Genomic DNA, 22,196 nt, shown 5'->3' on the forward strand with positions numbered 1-22,196 from the left:
GCATCTTTTATTAGTTAAAAGTTCATCCATGTTTAGAGTTAGGTTCTGAGCTGTGGAAACTCTCAGGATAGAATGGAGGTGTGCATCAATGAGAACACTTCTGTGTGTGCTTTTGTTCACCCTCATCATGGAGGGCCTTAAATGTGACACCCCTGATCTATTGCATCAATTAGAGACATAATTTTCTCTCAGTTTGGAGTGGTGAGATAGGGTGTAGGGATATATAAGGGTGGAGGGACATCACGTTTATGTACCAATGTGATCCATTCCATCTCCAAAATGAAATTGGATCAGATATGAATGACGTATTCTTGTAAATGAGGAGCATGCAATTATTTGGAAGAATTTTTTACCTAGTACATTGCACAAATGAAATCTGACTCCCATAAATATTGATGTTAAAGTGACCTCTAGATAACTTGGCTGCTTTCAGATTGTAGATCCATGTCACTAAAACCGAACTTCCACTGGGAGTGCTGGTAAAACAAAGCTTCACTATCATACAAGACTGCATTTTTCTTGATTTATAATAAGCTGTAGTTAGTTTACACATCAGGGAAACCTGATATGATAAGATTTCTATCCACCTAGAGCCAATTTTAGGGAAAGCTACATTTTGCTCCCAATTTGATCTTTTGCTGATGATGAACTAGTAATGAGGCTCTTCTACTTTTCACCCTGTTGAAAAACCTTCCAGTAAATTACAAAAATACAAGATCCTCTTGAGCAGCAGACAAAAGTTTACACATAATCTTTTCTATTCCAGAAAAATCTGTTCCAGGATCAATTCACATGTGCTAATTTGTTTATTTCCATTTTTTTTAATGGGAACTGAATTTGTCTTTGCATGGAGATAAAGTCTGTCTTTGCTTCTTGACGCTGATCTTAATAATAAGTCACAACTGATATTTTTAGAGTAATTGATATATCTTTTTACCTTAGATACATTACCCCCAAAAGTTTCTAAGCCTCGCAATTCCACGGTAAGAAAATGTACTGGTAAAAACCAGTAATATTTTAAATAATATAAAGTCTGGCAATATTTAAGTGTTTTGAATAGTTTATGTATGCATTCTTGCTGAATAGTGAATTAAAATACGTTTCAAAAATAGGTTACAAATTATCTTTATGCATTTTCATAAACACGTTGTGCTGGGGGTTTTTGTACATAATATTAATTTGTTAAAAGGCAACTATAGCACCAGTAATTACTGAATATCCATATATGGATATTTATCTGATACAAATAACGTATTGGCTATCATTTTTCAAATTTTGAAACACCAATTCTGTTTTCAGAATAACTAATGAAGTAAGTAGTTTTAGATATATTTGTTTGCCTTGTAAGCAAGTGCATATAAGATTTGAATACATTAGAAGCAGTAGTATAATTGGAGAACATGGAATAAAATAATGGGGACTACTGTATGTGACAAAGCTACAGAGATTCATATAACATATTTGAAGAAGTAGAGAAAATAATAACCACAATCCAATAAGGCCTTTAGTCCCAAGCATTAAACATTATTGGAAATTCCTGTCCTGGTTTGTAAGACTGGATTTTTATCCTTTCCATTCACTTCGTGCTAGAGCAAGCATGTATGTGAAAGTGATAGTTTTAAGCTTGTTTGTACTAGTTAAAATACTCTTATCTCTTCTTATCTTAGACATAATCTATTAATTGTGATAAGTCATTTGATAAATCTGATCATTGTACCTTATAAATTGGTGCTTTATAACATATAGCATGATACCAACCAATTATGCTTATCTGCAAACATGTTTAAACAAACCAGGTCTTAAATTAGTGCATAGATAGCTATTTGTGATAGATTTGTGAAGCAGTTATCCAAGTATATATACCTGGAAGAGAATTAACATATATCATAAATTCCTGTAGGAAGAATTTCCAAAAAAGTTGGTTTCACAGAAGCCATATATATGTATATTTCCATAAATATATTAATTAGACCAAAATGATCAAACTTTTTCTTAATGGATTGCATGAGGATGGTGAATGTTATGAATAAATTAAATTCCATTTCCAATATTCTAATATACATAAAACAAATTATACTGTTGTGGAAAAGAAATAAAAACATGAAGTTTTACAACCAACAAAATTTCTTAGTATCTCCCATATTATTGCTAAATATATAATTATAAGGCTGTATGTCCCAGTTATGACCTTTAAAACTAGCAACATAGCAAGCTGACTACAAAGCCAAAAATTCTAATTAAAAATTCAACCATTGTCATGAAATCCAGAATTATTTCTCCTCATAATAGACCATTGTAATCAATAAACCTGCAGATGAATAATTTAAGATCTAGTGGATCTTTTTAAAAATAAGTCATAGTTTGCATTTAGCCAGTGTTTTGATGGAAGCAAACATCCACTTAACTTTAAAAACCACTGATTATAATGTATATCACAAAATATGCTATACTTAGAACAAACCTATTGTAAATGACTAAAAGAAATAGATATGGATTTTTTTCATATTTTCTTCATACATTTATTTATTCTTTTGATATCCTTTATGGTTTCCAGACTTCGTCAACAGGTGGAATTATCACCAGAATCAAATCATACACTTTCCCAAAGCCAGGAAGCCAAAAGGTGCAATTAAACACAATTTTGTTAAGTCCTACTATACATTTAAAGATTCCCTTCATTTTGCTGACTTACAAACCTTTTTGTAGTTTATTCTGCTTTTTGTTGCTAATCTCTCCTGAGCATCTAGCATCTTTCTTCAGCTTTTACTTCTTAATTTATATAATTAACCCATGCTATTTTATACTTGGGCTTGCATTTTATTTATTTGAAATACAACAATGATTTGTTATATAATAATTATGTTGGATAGAAAGAAAATAAATATTTTACAAGCAGGTCTAAATGTCAGGTAGCCTAAGTTTACTGGGCTCCCATTGCAATGCATTGTCCTACTCTAAGTAATTTTAGCTTGCCTGGAGTGAGTGTGAGTGTAGGGCTTAATAGACCAACTCCCATCTCAACCCCTTAGAGATGCCAGTAAGAAAACAAAGAGGAGATTAGATAAGAGCACTGTGATCTTGGCTAGGTTGCTTGGGCGTCAAGCAACAGGGAATACAAACAGTTGCAGAAAAGGGTATTGAATAAGTGCTCAATCCTAAACTAGCATTCAGATAGGCTGCATCCTCCAGATTCAGCAGGAGAAATGCAATTTCCTTCAAAGCTACTTGTGACTCCACCAGGAGATCATGAGCCAGAGTTTCTGGATCCCTTGTCTACATAAATCAAAAATTCACACTAATTTCTGCTACTTACCTCTCAAGCTATAATAACTGTGCTGGTGCTATTGGGTGTTTTGATTGCCATTTTGTAATCTCTTTCAAGGCCTTCCATCTTCCTAATCCAATGCAAATTCCCATATGTTATACAATAAACAAAACGGATCATGGATCTAATTGTGCTATGGAAACTCTTCTAAAAGCAACGTTTAAATTTTTTTTATTACCGGTAGAATATTAACAATATTGGTTAGTCTAAAACAAACATAAATATTGTTTTTATTCACAACCTATTATGAAAAGATGAGTCTTAGGCATTTTATATAAATGTTAGATATAAAGGAGAAGCCTGATTTATATAATAGACATTTACAAATGCTTGTTTCTTTTCCCATCACATGGGTCATGCTCACCTCTCATAACTAAATAGGGAAAAGTTAATTAATTTTGCCTCTCTCCTTAATTGTGTTAAAGTCTCATACAAATGAGTTTTCATATTTAAAAGTAATTCTCCAATCTTATCAATCCATTTAGTTCTGTCTTTAGCAATGGGGAACTGAGAGTGTTGAAACTGACAGAACTAAATTGATTAATAACATTGGAGAATTACTTTGTGCTTTGGAGAAGACAGGAACATTATGTGATCAGTCATCTTACCCATCTCTGTTTTTCTCTGTTTCATTCGGAGTAGGGCTCTTACATTTTTCTAGTAGATATAGATACTTACATAGTGTATGTACTGTGAAATTCATAGGCATATATTAATTACCACTGATTCCCTTTGAAAGGTTCAGTACCAGTAACAATTATTTTCCTTCTCTATGGCATATACAACAAGTAAAACTACTGTATTTATAAGTGATTTAGTAGCAGCAGATTTTAAAAGTATTTGTAACTGACTTCCATTCTTTCCTTGAAAAGTGATGCCCAAAAAGTACTCAGGATTCCAATTGCCATCATAGAGGCAGCTCTAAATATGTTAGTTTGTAAATATTTATTAAATAATACATTTTATTTATAAACAAATGTATCAGGTTGCTAGTTGTCTTTTTGAAAAAAGATACTTAAATTGTTTTGCTAGCAATGTTATTTCTTTGTAGCTTGGCTTTTTAAATCAAATTTATCTCTAAACCTTCCACTGATATCCCCATTGGGATATCAGGTTTTGTGAAACTTCTACAATTTAGCTGGAAACATGTTAAAATTTATTTTTAAAACAATGGCATATATTAGCAAAATGCTGAAATTGCTGTAATGTAAAGTTACAACTCGTATATTTCACTCTGTGTGTTATCTATGTAGACATTGTTTTGATTCAAATAGCTATTGGTCTGCAAAAATATGGAAAGGAAGGAGGGAGGGAAGGAAGAATGGAAGGAAGGATGGATGGATTGATTTTATGGCCACCACAACTATCTATTGCATCATGTTTATCGTCGTATGTCTATATTTGTAGTTTTCTAGTGTTCCAAGCAAGCTTAATATGTTATTCAAATTTCCATTTTTATTCACTTGCATTAAAAAAGCATCGATCAATGATTGGGAAAAGCAATAAGAGTTATTTAGAGAGAAGTTCATCCAATTGGCCTAAGTTATCCATGTTAGTTTCAAATAAAACTAGAGCAGTAGATTACATTTATTTCCCAAATTACTACTTCAAAGTCCAGGCACCTTTGAAGAATGGTTTATAAAATGAAAAATAGAAGTGAAAATATAAAATATATTAGAAGAAAAACACTGAGCAGTTCTTGTTTCAGTGGACATGAGATTCCAAAATAGGATCTATACTTGTCTAATTGAAGTATAAAACTGTTATTTAATTCCTTCTTTAGAAAATTAGTTAAAATAATTGAAGAAATCTTTATGCTTTTGCATTGCTAAGTCTTACTTTACTGCCAAATATAAGCAGCAAATAACTTTTCAAAAATTTAGGTAAGATCTGCTCTCTTTCTTTAACTCCGCTTGCACACTGTTTTTGCTTAATGTTAATCATGTAATTTTTTTCTTAATGTTGTCCATCTCTTTAACCCCAAATGATTGAAATTTAAAAAAAAATCTCTTTTTATCATAGTCCTCTTTGTCTGTTCGGGGCCAGAGAGATGATTCTGCACTACTTGCAATGTTTAACAATTATGCGCCCTCGTGGGCAAAACGAGGTACGTAATGATATTGTATCATTTCTGATAATGTCTAAAATACAGCAGTGAAGAAAGTTAACTATTCATAAGTTCGAAGTGCTTATTTATTTCACTACAAGCGAAATTGCTTGATCAGGTCTCACATTGGCCTAAGACTTCTATGCACTGATATATTGGTGCTTTGTAAAACTGTGGACCATACTTCTCCAATATTTCTCTAACCTGGTGCCCAGAAAAATGCTGGACTTCAGTTTATTTATTTATCCAGTTTATATGGCCATCCAGCTATCCAATAAATTCTGAGAAGTGGACCAGATAAAAGCAAAGAATTCCATTATAGTCCAAAAACATATAAAACTGTACTGAGGTCTAGCAAAGCTGTAAACCCACTAACTGCATATATCCATGACATAGCTCTAATGCTGACAACTGTGCTATCCTGTGCACACACACACACACACACACACACACAAAACTGTGGTTTAGTGGATTTATTAATATCCCCCAGCAACTCTGTTCATCGAAACCAGAACTGTCCTAATTAAGTCCAACCACAAGCAGACCAATGCTAGTCCACAGAACAATGGCCAATGAGTCCACAAGGCACTGGAAAGTTTCACAATCAAAATAAACCCACCAGGAAAAAATTAATCCACAATACAAGAGGGTTCTTGAGGCAAGAAAAGTCCAGAATTCATAAGGCACGATCCAGGTCAAGGTATGGTATCAATCCAAAGCAAAGCAAGAATCACAGCGACAAGAAAACACACAACTAGGAAATGAACATGTTGTTCCCAGCATCACTTCCATCTGTCTGCTGTGCTAAAAAGCTAACATCTGGGGCAACCCATCAAGAAGGTCCATCTCACGAGTAATCTGGCTGACCTCCGCTCCTGCCTTTTCTCTACCCTGTGTGTTCTTGGATCAAGTGCCAAAAAGCAGTTCCTCTTCCTCATTACTGACTGGCTGCAGGTGCATGTTTTCTCCACCTTAAGCCTCAAGGCTGTCCTCCTGCAGGTGTCCTTGAACTAAATCCCTCTCAGAGGGCTGCTTGGAGCCATTAACCAACTCATCTCTAGATATGCCTGGAACTGGTTCATCTTCTTCCGAACTGACATCTGGAGAGATATCTGGGGAAGCATCCAGGGAGTCATCACAACAACCCAACCCCAGAGCCTTCAGAAAGAAACAGGTTTACATGGCCTTTTGAAAGGACAATAATTAGGGGCCATCATAGTCAGCACAGTTAGCTTATTGGTCTTCTGTTCTTACTTTTTGCTAACTGGTATAAAAGCTTCCTTACATTTTGTATCTAACTTTTCCCTTCCCAGTAGAGTTTAAAAAAAAGCTTCTAGCCTCAATATATGACCCAAATAATTTTATATGTTTATAAATGTATTTGGGCAACATCAAAAAAATACACTTGCTCTTTAACTTGGAATTTGAGGAAGAGACGTTGTTTTGCCTATCTTTCTTTCCTTTCCAAATTATTTTGCAACACTGGTTGGAAACCACATCCACACTCTTGTAGTTGTCTTTAATTCATGTTCAACCCAGTGAATATCTTTTTCTCTCTCTTTTGAATTAAATAATTTGTATATGGAAATAAAGTCAGAGACATAGCAACAGAAAGACTGAGTAATTGGGATAATTTATAACACAAATGTGTTTTCAGAAAATTTATCCATGAAATCTTTGGCTTGTTTGTCAGAAAACAGATAAGTCCAGAATTTGGTTGTTCTTGATGAAAATATATTTTCTTTCCTTCTAAGGATTAATGTTGCCTGATTTCATAAACTTTGAAACTGTATGTCGGGTTGTCAAACTCAAGGCCCATGGGTCGAATCCGGCCCATGAGGTGGTCAGATTCAGCCTCTGGGGCCATCCTGGAAACTGTAAGAGGCTGTCCCGCATCGCTTTGGCCCAGCCCAGCCCAGCCCTGGAGACGCACATGCACACAGGAGGCGGTGGGCGCATGCATGCATGCGCAGGCCTGGTGCAACCCATTCCGGCAGGTACATGTGCACACAGGAAGTGCTGGGTGCATACACACACAGGCCTGTCCCACCCCATTCTGGCATGTGCATATGCACACAGGAGGCATTGGGCCAGCGTCACTTCAGCCCAGCCACCTCATCCTGGCATGCATGTGTGTGTACAGGAAGCATCGGGCCAGTCACTTCAGCCTGGCCCACTCCATGCCGGCAGGCACATGTGCATACAGGAGGTGGAAAGTGCATGCTCATACAGGCCCGGCTCATACCATCCGGGCGCATGCACAGGCGACATCAGGCCAGTGTCACTTGAGCCTGGCCAACCCATCCTGGCATATGTGTGTGTGCACATGAAGCAATGGAAAAAGGCTGAGGACAGAAGTGAGAGGCAAGGTGAAGAGGCTTGCATGCACAGGCTGGGTGAAAAGGCTGGGCAGAGCAAGGACAACAAGCTGCAGCTGTTGCCGGGCAGAGTGAAGTATAGCGGCCAGTCTCCCTCAGGAAAGCTGGGTTGGGCTGTGGGATCGCGGTACTCAAGGGCTGAACTGAGTATTTGCCCTCTGCTTCCCGTGGCTCTGGAGTGAAAGTACAAAGTGGAGGGCTGAAGGCCTTCCACTTTCCCTATATGAAACTAAAATGGTATTTAATGCCAAGCTCCAGTCTAGTGGAAAGACTATTAGATTTTGGTTTACAAAATTAGATGCAATACACTGTTGTGGTAAAGAACAATGTGATTTGAATTGTATGTATTGTAATTTTATGTTACACATAAAATACTGCAATAGACCATGTAACAGAAAAAAAAAGTTACTACAATATGTATTCTGATCCAGAAAGCACCTTCGTGACAAGCTCTATTATCCATTGTGAATTTGCCTACCATTTTAAAGGCACTTAAACTGGAGAATATCACTCAAAGGTGATGAGGTACCCTGATATCACTCAGGGTGCAGCAAGGGTGATACAGGAGACACTGCCTGGAGGCCAAAACCTCTTCATTGGCACACCACATGTTAAACCACTGGCACCCAACACCTGATGGGCACCCTCTCCCATGAGCCCCCATCCCCTTGTCCCCTGTGCTCCCAAAGCACACCATGCTCCAAGACTTTGTGGGGAATGTCTGGAAATCAATGGAGGTTACTTTGAGTCTCCCCCTCAAAGAACAGACCCACAAGGAAGCCCTGAAGGATCTAATTAGCCTGCGAAAGCTAATTTTTGGATGGATATTTCAGGCATTTTGAACTCTTATTTCTGCGCTTCTGGTATATTGGAGAGTTGATGGGGAAATATGGAGACCGTGGTATCTTGTTTCCTATTTGGGAAAGCTGAATTGTGTCTTGGTTTTTTTCTCCTACAATCAGAGATACTGAAAGGCAGCCCTGAAAATATCAGAATCTGACCAGAAATGGAAGATAGCTTAACTGGAGAGGTTGTGTAGCTCTTGTGGCTGCTAGACCAGCTTCGGAGTGACAGTGGATTGCTGGTTTTTTCCTCCATCCATCCAGGAGCTCTCTTGTATAAAATATATAATTTCAATTGTATCAAAGGGGGCGGCAGTCACTTGCTTTCTCTCCATAGATGTTGTGATGTTGCTAAACCTGCTCAAACCATCCGGATTCACAGCATTCCACTGAGCCTCACAACTGCTCGCCTCAAACAGCACATGGGACTTGGAGGTTTAAGTTTTTTCAGTTTAAGTTTTTTCTTGAGGAAATAAATTCTGAACTTGGTAATCTGCCCTGTCAAACAGAGGTGCAATAGCTAAGTCGAGAAAAAGTGCTCAATAGATTTTTCGAGTTGCGAATGGAAATCTGTGAGTTCGTTGAAAGCAAAGGAAAAGACTCCACAATATTCATATTGATGAAAAGTGGCAGTGTGAATTAGCTTTTATGTGCGATATTACTAAGCATCTTACTACACTAAACCTTCAGCTTCAGGGATGGGACCGTGTGATCATGGACATGTATGATGCAGTGAAAGCCTTTCAAGTAAATCTGTGACTGTGGAAGACTCAGATGTGGCAAGGAAACTTGGGTCACTTTCCCTGTTGCCAAACACTCATCAGCCAAGTCACCACCACTGTGTTCTCAGATGCTCATTTTGTTGATAAACTGCGCACACTTCAAATTGTGTTTACACGTCGTTTTGTTGATTTTGAAGCACAGACATTCAATTTTGGACTGCTCAGCAATCCATATGCAGTTGATGTGGAGAAAGCACCTGTAAGCATGCAGATGGAGCTGATAGAACTCCAATGTAACAGCACACTTAAGGCAAAATATGATTCTGTAGAACCCGCACAAATCCCCAGGTTCATCCCTGAAATGATTCCTCAACTCCACCTACAAGCTGCTTGAGTGCTGTGCATGTTTGCAAGTATAATACCGGTGTGAGCAACTTTTCTTCATGCTGAGGGTGAACAAAAGCACACAAAGAAGAGTTCTCACTGATGCACACCTCCACTCTATCCTGAGCGTTTCCATAACTCAGAATCTAACTACAAACATGGATGAACTTGTAGCCAATAAAAGATGCCAAACATCCAGCTCAGACAAAGCGGCATGAGAGAGAGAGAGGACTAAAAAGTTTATGTTTTTTTTGTTTTGTTTTTGCAGATTTATTTGAAATCTTTGTTCATATTTGAAATGCTAATCCTGTTCGGCCCACATTAATCCATTCCTGAACTAATATGATACAATAGTCTTACATGGAAGTCTTACATGGCCTTTTGAGGGTAACCATCATGTTGATGCAGTGAAAGTTTTCAGGAAGCAGTTTCCACTGAGTCCAGTTTCTGCCTTAAAAGATCTCTGTAGAGGAAGAGGGGATGGTGGGGAGCAGCATGAGGAAAGGCTGCCCCAACAAGCTAGCATCCTTGCCACTCATAATTGGAAACAGGGATTTCGAGAAGAGACAGCCTCCCTTGTGCAGGACCAGGGAGCACTACTCCCCTGCCGCCTCCTCTTGCTCTCCAGAGATCTGTCAAGGTAGAAGTTGGCCTCGGAGGAAACTGCTTCCTACAAACTTTTTCCTTCATGTTTCCATACACAGCAGCAGCATCCTTCATCTCCTCTTTTGCTGGGAGGGTGCACCAGACAGGGAAATGCCAACAATATCTGGGATTGGGAGAAGAACGTTTCCTTTGACGTTCTGTGCAAACTGCCCCCCCACACACACACACACACCATTCCTAGCTTGGAGACTTCATCCATATCTGAGCTTACAAACTGCCAATCATGCCTGCGCTTGGGGAGAATGCCTCTCCTTCCTATGTGGGTAAAAGTCAACAAACTTGGAATGCGTATTTGTGTATGTGCACACGCACTTGGCTGCCAGCAGTTTTGGGAGGTGAGGAGCTTCTGGGGCACCAAATTGTCCCCACATCAAGTTAGCTGGTATGACTTGTTCCCTCCTGACCCAGCCATCCTGAGTCAGCCACGCCGAGTAAGTGGCGTCAAGATGGCCATGCCCATCCAGCTGGCCACACCTATGGACACACTCAAGCTAGCTACACCCACTCAAGTCAGCCACACCTGCCCAGCCCCCCAAACTCAACAAAAGCTCTAATGCAGCCCTCAATGAAATTGAGTTTGACAGCCCTGGTATATGTGATTCATTAAGATGTACAAAAGCAAATGAGAACCATATGCATAAAACAACATAGTAATAAAAGCATTATAGTTCAATACTGAAGTTCAAACTAAAATGTAATTATGATTGTTTGAAAAGATGTGACTTATTTTGAGCTAATATTTCAAATATTTTAAATGCAATCAATAAGAACAGATTACAAACAGTGTTGTAAATAAAATAAGTGCTGCTGTTTATTTAACAGATGAACAAAGGGAGCCTTTGCCCATGGATACAGAAGTTTATGAAAGTCCATATGCAGATCCAGAAGAAGTAAAAGCTAAAAATGTCACCCTTGATCGAAACTTACTGATTTTGGAAGATAAAGAACTTGGTTCTGGTAATTTTGGTACAGTAAAAAAAGGCACTTATGAAATGAAAAAGTAGGTTATTGTTCCCCAATTTTATGTTTTTAGTATCCTCTGCTTCATTAGATTTTGATGCTGTTATTACAGTAGTTATTAGGAAAAAATGTATGAGACCCTTTATCTAACATAGAATTAAAAATTAACTATGTTTAAATGAATATTGTTCATTTGCTATAGCCTTCCAAAACACTTGGTAATTTAAAGTGAATGTAGAGTTGTTGCCATAAAACAATAGTACATTGCTTTAACTACATTAACTCTCAAGTCACAGATATTTGCATTGGATTCCAGCTGTATAACAAAAATATAGCATGTTACTTTTAAACCAAAGACCCTGGCAGTTTTATTATCTCCTAGCTCAGGCAGAAGTCCCCTGAAGTTTGATAATGACATACTGAATTTCAGCCTGAATCTTCCTTATGAATATAGCTATAATTGTATCTTTAAAATTCAGTTTTGTGTACATTTACACAGAAATGCCATTTAATTAATCTAGAAAGAGTAGTTTTGTAGCAAGGGTGGGCTGCTACCGGTTTGCCCCGGTTCAGACGAACCGGTAGCTAATTTTATCGTTTTTAATGACTGGTTCAGTGAACGGGCAATTCCCAGCCCTGGCTGGCTCCACCCACTCCACCCTGCCCCTCCCAGGAGTCTCCACGTGGCGTGTTTTGGATGCCAGATAAGTGCAGGGCCCACATGGAGACTCAGGGAGAACAAAAAACGGCCTTTCGGAAGCTCTGGAAGACTGAAAACAGGCCCATTTCCGGCTTTCAGAGGGCCTCCGGATCCTGGGGAAGCCATTTTTGCCCTCCCAAAAGCTCGAGGAAAACCTCTGGAGCCCAGGGAGGGTGAAAACGGCTCCCCCACAATGGTGCAGGAGGCTGACTAGGCTATGCCCACCATGCCAATGCCCATCCAGCAACCGGACAGAGAATCAATTGCTAAAATGTTTGAAGCCAACCCCTGTATTGCAGTCTAGCATAACAGTATTTTTATTTGAAATTATTTGTTATAATTTGTTCATATGAAAATTGGCATTTTGATTTTTATCTGGTGCCTTGGCAGTAAACTATATAATTAACATTTTTTTCTATATATCTTTGCTGTTTCTGTTGGGGAAAATTATTTATGTGTGCAATTTATATTTTATTTTATTATTTATGATTATTTATTTTTGGTAACAAAACAATCGAATTTGAAAAAAAAGAACAAACAGAAAGAAAAAAGAAAAATCTAGTGTTTTATACTTATCAGTGGTCACTGATTTACCAATAATTCACTACTATAGCAGAATCTGTGCTATATTGTTCCATCCTTTGATTGGTAGAAAATAATGTTTTGCATTTTTCAAAACAGATTGGTCACACATTTCTGACAACCAATCCTTGAAAGTTTCCAATTTCTTAACAATTGTTTTGCAACCCATCACCATCCCTATGCTCAATACAACCACAATTCTTGATAAACAGCCAAATTCCAGAGTTTCAACATTATATTAACATATTTTAACATTTAAAGATGTTCTTCTAAATCTATTAATATACAATAATTCACTACCCCCCAAAAAAGATATGAAATGATTACATTACCATATAATATGGGTCAATATGGGTCAACTACTATATCATATGGGTCAAAAATAGCATTGGACCAAGATTTTTATTAGCCACCTCTTGGTAAAATGAAAATATCGTCAAATATGATCTCTTATTGGCTAAGTTTGGCAATTATTATCTATTTCCTTTGTGCTATTTTCGATGGCAAATTCTTGAAACAACATGTTGGTAGGAAAGATTTCTAGGAGAAATGGTGAGAAATCTATTAGCCATTTTAGGATGGCTTTAAATTGAGTTGTGATAGGGACTCAAGAATATAACTCTTTGGGAAAATTCTATTTGATAAATTATTTAATTGGAAAGCTAAGATACAAGCTGGGTTGTGATTTTAAATCAACTATGATATAATGACTAGTTTAAGGATTTTCTCCAACTTCAAATTGAATTTTGGCTTCCCAGTTTGTAATAGTGGAAGTGTCTTCAGCTTAAATATGTTTTAAGGCATTGATGTCAAACTTGTGGCCTGTGGGCCAGATTCATCATGCGCTGGCCACCCCTACCCCCATTTTAGTCAATGGAGGAAAAGTCCCAATACATCACATGATGACTTGATGCCACAAGTTTGACACCCCTGTTTTAAGGGATCAATATGGACCAGATGCTTTGGTTGCCTCAAAGGCACCTGAGCTGCTTTCTTGTTTGATGGAATCCATTACACTATAACATACTGTATCTCTGTCTCAAGAAAAATTTGAAAGTGGACTCTTCTGTGATATTTCAAACATGGACTAAAGAATTGGAACTTCTGATAAAGCCACAGTAATGGCTTCATGATCTTAAATTTTTTAAATATTATCTACAGATTTGAAATGAAGGCTGGTTCTGTTTGAAAGATTTCAGCAGAGCAATGCAAGCAAACTACTGGCCAGCAAAATTTATTTTAGGACAGAAATAGTCCACCTCATTTCCAGCCATCTAACTTCTTCAAAGCTTCTCTGAAACTTATATATAATTATATTTCCCTGAATTCCTATTACAGAGGAAAGAAAATTGTGGCTGTGAAAATTCTCAAAAATGAAAGTAATGATCCAGCAATAAAAGATGAGCTCCTAAGAGAAGCAAACGTAATGCAACAACTTGATAACCCATATATTGTCCGAATGATTGGCATATGTGAAGCTGAATCTTGGATGCTGGTAATGGAAATGGCTGAGCTTGGCCCCTTGAATAAATATCTGCTAAAACATGGGTGAGTTGACAGTAAGTTGACAAGTTTTGACCAATAATGGAGGGAATCTAAACTGATAATTAAAATGTCCACTGCTCATTAGAAAATGCAGGTAATATGAAAATAACAGCTTTTGTTATATCCAACGAATTGCTGAAATTGGTGTTTCTTTGAATACTTCAACAGCAAATATTTTCATAACAGTGACATTTTCAAAATTAACATTTTCTTTTTCAATTTACTTTGAAGGCATATATGCAGCTTTGTGATATACCACTTATTTTCACTACAAGTGAACTTACTGAATACAAATATCCATGACTATGCCTTATTCATATAAAGAATGATATACTTTGACTTGCCATCCCCTCTTACTTGAATGCATGGCTAAGATTTTGCTGGATTTAGTATTCCATAGGTACATTTACAGAGCATGGAAGTCATTGCAATATAGAAAAGTCACAAATATAAATGATTGAGTCTGTTTAGGCCAGAGGTGGGGAATGATAGGCCATTTATGACTTGTGGATTTCAATTCTCAGAATTCCTGAGCCAGCCAGTTGAAGTCCACAAGTCATAAAGGGCCATAGTTCCCACTCCTGATTTAGACCATCATCATGCTTCTTAATTATCTCATATTCATTGTACATTGATCCACTATATATATTCTACACAAGCAGTGTAGTTCTGTGAGTTGAAGTCCACAAGTCACAAAAGGGCCTTCATTCCCCACCTCTGGTTTAGGCAAACCTTTGATTTCTGCAAGGTCTAACTTTCCAGAAAATTTCTATTTAGTGGTTGCCATTTGCTTGTAAATCAACCTAAGTCAAGCTTTTCAGGGCACATTCCAAACATTTGTTAGGATCAGGACAAAGAAATAAGCAAAGAGCAGAACATATTAATTTTATTTTAATTGAAATGTAGTTTAAAAGATTAATTCAACTAGTACATTTATTTTCAGTGTACTTAACAATAATAATCGCCAGTCAAATTATAATTATGTCACATTAAAATCTACAATCCATTGACAATTTTTGAAGGTTTCTGAGATTGCATAAGACTGGGAATAAAGTACTCCACCTCTGTTCTAGACTATTTGGATGCCACATAGATATAATAAAAAATTAACAATAATGTATGAAAAAAATGAATACATAAGGACTGTGTTCTCTAGGCAATAAAGTTGGACTATTTATTCAATGTATCATTAGTATCCATTCTCTACTGGGTGGGAGTGAGGAATGAAGAATGTAAAAAGAAATTAGTTTCTAAAAGTCTGGTTTGATTTTGCAGAGATGTCACAGAAAAGAACCTAATAGAGCTGGTGCATCAAGTTTCCATGGGAATGAAATATTTGGAAGAAAATAATTTTGTACATAGAGATTTAGCTGCAAGAAATGTGCTTCTGGTTACACAACATTATGCCAAAATCAGTGACTTTGGACTTTCAAAGGCGCTTGGGTCTAATGATTATTACAAGGTAATTTTTCCATCCTTTAACATGCTTTAAGATTTTTATCACCAAATGTCAATGTGAATTGTGTCACTATAATTCAGCTTTTGCTCAACCTTATGCCTTGCACAAATTTGCAACAAATTATGGTTCATTGCACAATTACAATGGAACATGTTTTCTGATTCTTTTATGGATTGTGGTTCATAGATATAATGTGCCAATCTTTTTTATTGTTTTCTTTAATTGTGGGTGTCATTACAGGCAGAACAACATGGCAAATGGCCAGTTAAATGGTATGCTCCAGAATGCATGAACTTCTTTAAATTTTCTAGCAAGAGTGATGTTTGGAGTTTTGGTGTGTTAATGTGGGAGACATTTTCCTATGGGCAAAAGCCATATAAGGTAAATAAACTTTATGTGCCATTATTAAACTTTCCTTTTTAATTCCAAATTATAGATTTAAAAATAAACCAAGATAGAGATGCTATTCAAATGTCCATTACGACACACCTTTGTGAGAAAAATATTTCAGAAATTGTGATATTCTTATTTCAGTTGAAGCCAGCATTGTCTCAGTTTTCTGTGTCATTCGGTTGTAGGGTATGAAAGGAATTGACGTTGCTCAGATGATTGAAAGAGGAGAACGAATGGAATGTCCAGTAGGTTGTTCATCTGATATCTATACATTAATGAAATTGTGTTGGACATATAAGTAAGTATTCTCATATTGATAGTTTCTTTAACCTTATCAGGCTCATCATAGTTAAATGTTCCATCAAAACCAACATATACGGGCCCTCTTTGCCATCTCAGTTTGGAATTCTTTAGCAAAGTGATACATCTCATTTTTCATGCGTCACAACATAAATACCTTGATTTGATCTCTTGGTTGTGACTGCCATCCTGACTTTTTGACCCATTCTCTGTTTCAACCTGCACCCTGCAGATATCCTTCTTTTGGAACTATCTGATAGTATTGATGGGTAAGAAGATGAAAGGAAAAGACAGATCATGACTTTGCTTAGATTTGTAATCTTTTCCAGTGTTTCCAAAATATCATTTCACAATGCAGTATTTTGTTGACTGCTGCTTGCTAAGTCCTAAGAAGCCACTATTAATCTGATAAGCATAGCAGTTAACACAATAAGCTGTTCTGAAGAAAGAAAAAGTGCTGGTAAATGTTGTTGTTAAAGAGATAATATATTTACTGGAAATTGCCAGAGAAATAATAAAAGAGTCTATTTGGCTACAAAAATATTTTCCTTTTTTCTTCCAGGGTTGATGATCGGCCATCATTTTTTACTGTTGAATTAAAGCTACGCAACTACTACTATGACATTGCTCAATAAGTATACTGTGGAATTGCAACAAAGACGTTCCAAGAGGCCGATACAAAGTTGACTTTTCAAATAAGTTGCAGAAGTATCAAAATGCACTCCAGAAGAATCATCATGAAAAGACCATTGCTGTAGAATTACCTTGCTACTTTAAAAACTTGCTAGTAGCTACAATAATATTTTAAAGTCAACTTATTAGTTATGCTTGCTTAGTCTATTTTAAACATGGGTTTTGTTAGGTTGCTTTCTGTCTTGCTTTTTCAAATGAGCCATCTTTTATGATATCAAAAGAACATTTGTATTTTCATCATTACTGCTGTTAAAAGAATTGGATACTTTCACTTTTGAAAGCTCACAGCAAAGACTGCTTTTAAACTAGAAATGAGCCAATAAGAAATAAACAGATCATAGTTTTTAAAACATATGGCATCAAAAACCTATATTCCTACTTCTCTCTTGGTATTAATTATTTGGAAAAATATAAATGTCTATAAACAAAATTGGCAAATTGTTTCATATAGTAACAATAGAAACCTATTATTATTTTCATCTTTAAATTAAATAATAAAAGTAAAAAAATAAGAAGTATAGATGAACTAACAATACTTAACCTACACTGATAGGCTCTAGGAGCCCCATTTATTTAGGTCTACTCTATATTAAAACCTTAATTGTTTAGTTAGTGTCATTGAGTCAGGCTTATTTCTTGGGGTACTGCTCAGTATTTCAATTTATTTCCAACAATAACCCATAACTCTTCCTAAGACAATCATGCAATTTTTTCTTTAATCCTCTTCTACTACCTTAACCTTTATCCACCCTTTCTTCTATTTCTCCATCTTGACAAACAAAGTTTGTATGTTTTATTCTATGATCAACTCACATTACATGTTCAAAGTGTGTGAATTTCACCTTACTGTAGTAATTGTTGCCTCAAAAGACAGTCAGCCTTTATTTGGCTCAGGACTGAATAATCATTTTTGCCTGGTATTCTTACTGTCATTAGATCCATCATCTGAACTTGATTCTCATTCTTTCTCAGTATCGATATACAGTGTATTATTATTAGAAATACCATTGCTTCAACTATTTTGATCATTGTTGTCATCAGATATTCTCTTGTAAAATATCCTTCAACGAGTGTGTTTATCCAATTACATCTAACAATAATACAAACATATTCTAGCAACTCCTTTATACTATGTGTTCCCATAATGTCTTCATCTTGCTCCCAGCCTACTCCCAGGCTCAAGTTGTTCTCATCCATTATCAAAGCAATGCTTTCTCGTTTACAGGGAGAGGAACCCCCTAGTTATCCAAAGTGTGTAAAATCTTAGGTGCTTCATGGACTATTCTGTCAGCAACACAGCCAGGTGGCTTCTACAGGATAGGATCAGCTTCAAGTTACACATTTCCCTTCAGAATCTAGTGATCTGTCACCATTCTCTTTTCTTAGCCTTTGGCAGAAAGCACTGGACATAGTTGCTCCAGTTCCAGCAATTTCATCAAGAATTTAACAAATTATGAAGGTTCTCCAGATCCAGGAATGGGATTGGTGATGGGACAACACATTTTATGCCAATGTCGATTTCTGCTGACTCAAACATAGATAGTCACTTGAATTAAGCAGTAGGGAAGGGCCATCTTTGACACAGCATTTATCCCTAAGATGAATATCTTCTTTACTCATTATTTTTACTTTGTGAGCCCAAAAGCTGAAATAAATAACCATCTACCATCTTCATGATCAACTGTAAACTCATGATATTTGCTTGTGATCATGAGGTGATGTTATTATGAGGTGGCTATAAATCCTTCCATGGCTGATGACCAAGATGCTTTGATAACAAACATCTGCAAGTAACCAAAATTTTCTCAGCTCAGGCATGGAGAAACTATTACTCAACTGATTCATATAACAAGGGTTTCTAATACTGCATCTACTCTCCAATAGTAGTATTATTTGTGCTTTTTGTATTTTCTGTAATATAGGGCTATCAGAAAAAGAACTTGAATGTTCATGCCTTAGCATCTGAATTTAAGTTTCTTGAAATGTTTCTACTAAACAACCATCTTGCCTTATTATCAGAACAATAGCAAGTATTCAGACAGTAGGGTATATCCAACTATGCATGCTTCTCCTGTTAGTTTAACATCTGCCAGTGAATTATATTCTACCAGTGTTCTATCCAAGGATGCTGTAGAAGATTGCAGTCACTTGTGGGTATTACAAGGTGAATAAAGGCAAATTCTTTTGCATGTGCTTACAGACTAAGTGTAATTTTAGATGCCCCTTATTATATTTATTTAGAGAGCCAGTTTAATGTAAGAGAGCCAAGCTAGAAAACAGGAGACAATGTGCATGAAGCCAGCTGGCTTACCTTGGGCCAATCACTCTCAACCTTAGGAAGGATGGAAGAGCAAACTACTTCTGAAAAAACCTTGCTGAGGAAACTGCAAGGACTTTTCCAGGTAGTGAGAATCAGACATGATTGAATGGAAGAAAAAAAAATACATACCTTAGTCTGTAACTATTTTACATTTCTGTAATCCTGCATTTTTTTATTACCACAGAAAGTCTACTAAAAATGGAGAATTGGACTAACACCACAAAACATTTGATTGAGAATATTAGCAACTTTTTTTTTTGAAACATTATTGGCTGAGAATTAAATGATTTCTGTAATGCTTATGTTGAATTATTCCCTAAACAATTCCTGATCAATTGTATTTTCTGTATGTTTTTTAAATGTTATTAGTTTTTAATTTTAATTTCATCCCTGAAGACATCTGGTAAATGTAGCCATATATCCTATCATGAAGATTTAAGAACTAATATAAACTACATTATGTAATAGAAATGTATATTATTATAAATAACCGGACATAAAACATTTTCACTTTAATTTATTTTTAAATCTCTTTAGGCATATAGAAAAACATTCTGTAATAATAGCATAGATAATACTTAATTATCATTTGTTAATTTTATATACATTCACAAGGTCTTATTTTATCTGTTTCTATGGCAAATATATTTGTAATGAGGCAGATTAATTCAAACCCACCCGCGTATAACAAATATTGTCATAGTAATAAGACAAATGTATCTATTTAAAAATCCTGATTCATTTCCTGAATGAGAAATTACATGTAGCTTAAAGATTTCCCATCTCTGATTAGACCTCCAGTATCACTATCTGACAACAACAGATTGTCACAACAGTCAACTATAGACTTTTTAAAATCTGATGTACCTATCAAAAATGAAGGAGAGGCCTTTGAATATCTTTCCTGCCTATTTTAAACACCTTAAAAGATTGTTTCTCTTGTTTGTAATAAACCATTGGAAATAAATGTATGGCTGACAAGGGTGACTGAAACCATGAAAAGACAATTTACTGACTACATAGTTTATACAAAACGAAACTCATTTTCATTTAAGCCAGAAACCTATAAACCTTGAATTCCATGGAGCTTCCAAGCATACTTACAAGGGTTGCTTTCTAATTGTCTCTTTAGACCTCTTTGTGGGCTGAAGGAAAAATGAGATTCCATTTCTAGAAATGATTCAATAGGGAAACAATACAACTCTCTTTATTTTGATTTTATTGCCAGAGTGGGGGAAAGAAACATAGCAAATAAACATTCAAAATCTCATCACTAACTTACTTACTGGAATGCTTTCTGAGAGGCTTTAAAGTGTAAATGTGTACAAAAGAGAGAGCTGCTATAATCTTTCCCTCGTCTCTCTTGAATGTAAAGAATTATTTCTTTTGACACTTAAAACTTTTGTATAAAGAATGTCTGTGAAATGTGAGAAAATAAAAAACAGCCAAAATAAAGGATACATCAAAATGCAATTTAATACATTCAGATATTTAAACCTTTATATTCCCAATAAAACATGCCATTGTATGCATTTTTAAAATATGTATTTTTAAAATATGTTCTGTTTTTATCATCTCCAAATGAATAGAATATGTTTTTGTCATTTTATTTCCACCATCTGCAGTTTTGAAAATTAAATTTGTGTTTGCCTAGTTTTTTTTCTAAATAGCTGCCTTCCTCTATCTACAATTTCAGTTACTGTATGAAGTGCATGGTATATTAAAAGATATTTTACAGATGGCGATGTACCACTTTTACAAACATTCAACATTTGTATGGTGGTTACAACTCAGCCTTAGTAGCTTGTGCTTGTTACTCTCTAGGCTAGCATGGCCAAGCACTATTTCAATGTTATAAATATTGATTGGCAGAGATCTCCAAAGATTTCAGGAGGTGTTTGTTTTTTTATACCAATCTTACTGCAGATTTCAGGGAAATTGGGGGATTTCTACAACCAAGAGATATACTAAGGTATATTTGAATTAGAGGATCCTTGCTTATTTTCTTGCAGATGTTTAATTACCCTAACTAGGTAACACCATCAGTGCTAGTAAGGAGTGCTGTTTTCTGTCAGTTTATATACTGGTGTCTTGCCTGTCTGTCCAGACATCAACAACATTTATAGACTATGGAAAAAAGACAATCATCCAGCCCAAAAGAGAAAAAGACTCCAGCACCTCTCCACCAGTAATCAGCACTCAGATCAGCATAGATTAACTCCAAGATTAACTTCATATCAACAATCAAGTAAAGAATACCTTAATCAAGAAACTACCAAAGGGGCATCAGTAAACAGTATAACCAAAGAATCTCTATGACTGCCCCACCAACACAGACAGACAATACAGACAGAATATAAACTGACAGCAAACAGTACTCCTTACTACCAGTAGCACTGATGATGTTACCTAGTCAGGGTAATGAAACGTTTGCAAGAAAACAAGCAATCTCAGCACAACCTTCATTTCAATCCTGAGCTACAAATATTCTCCTTTATAGGTACATTTCAATCTCAATACCAGTGACTGACAACAGTGTTTCAAGATTCTGATGAAATATTTGTCTCTCTTGTAGCTCATGCAGTTCTCTCAAATAGCTCATTGGGGTGATCTGCAGACCCTGTCCCTTTCAACTCACTTATTTTTGGAAGGAGTAAGAAAACTTCAGCCATGCATGCCTCTTAACCTTCAGGAGAAAACCTTGCATATACTATACAGCCAATGTAATGTTTACCATGTCCTTCTCATACCAGCAAAAAAAGTAAGGCTTGCCTTTGACCAGCAGATGTCAGTATTTGAATAGATTTTGCTCATTTTTTG

At 36.1% G+C, this 22,196-nt stretch overlaps 1 protein-coding gene across 14 annotated transcripts in view; it reads left to right on the forward strand.

Annotated features, from left to right (window-relative positions):
• SYK (spleen associated tyrosine kinase) overlaps positions 1 to 19,709 on the forward strand; it is a 43,766-nt gene extending 24,057 nt beyond the window's left edge. For 5 of the 14 annotated variants that reach the window (XM_087957973.1, XM_026674070.2, XM_087957972.1 and 2 more), the window contains exons 6-14: positions 943 to 983; positions 2,555 to 2,623; positions 5,348 to 5,432; positions 11,247 to 11,424; positions 14,005 to 14,214; positions 15,487 to 15,673; positions 15,911 to 16,051; positions 16,249 to 16,361; positions 16,926 to 18,173. In XM_087957973.1, the coding sequence (XP_087814099.1) occupies positions 943 to 983; positions 2,555 to 2,623; positions 5,348 to 5,432; positions 11,247 to 11,424; positions 14,005 to 14,214; positions 15,487 to 15,673; positions 15,911 to 16,051; positions 16,249 to 16,361; positions 16,926 to 16,998 (1,097 nt within the window). In that variant the 3' untranslated portion in view covers positions 16,999 to 18,173. Of the gene's footprint in view, positions 1 to 942; positions 984 to 2,554; positions 2,624 to 5,347; positions 5,433 to 11,246; positions 11,425 to 14,004; positions 14,215 to 15,486; positions 15,674 to 15,910; positions 16,052 to 16,248; positions 16,362 to 16,925 lie in introns of all 14 variants that reach the window. The other 9 variants (XM_087957979.1, XM_087957980.1, XM_087957976.1 and 6 more) reach the window with 4 other exon arrangements.
• Positions 19,710 to 22,196: the final 2,487 nt, after the last annotated feature.

Source organism: Notechis scutatus, chromosome 2 (genome assembly GCF_049901735.1).
Source record: "Notechis scutatus isolate UNSWTSFEM ecotype Mainland chromosome 2, rNotScu1.2, whole genome shotgun sequence".
Taxonomy (NCBI): Eukaryota; Metazoa; Chordata; class Lepidosauria; order Squamata; family Elapidae; genus Notechis; species Notechis scutatus.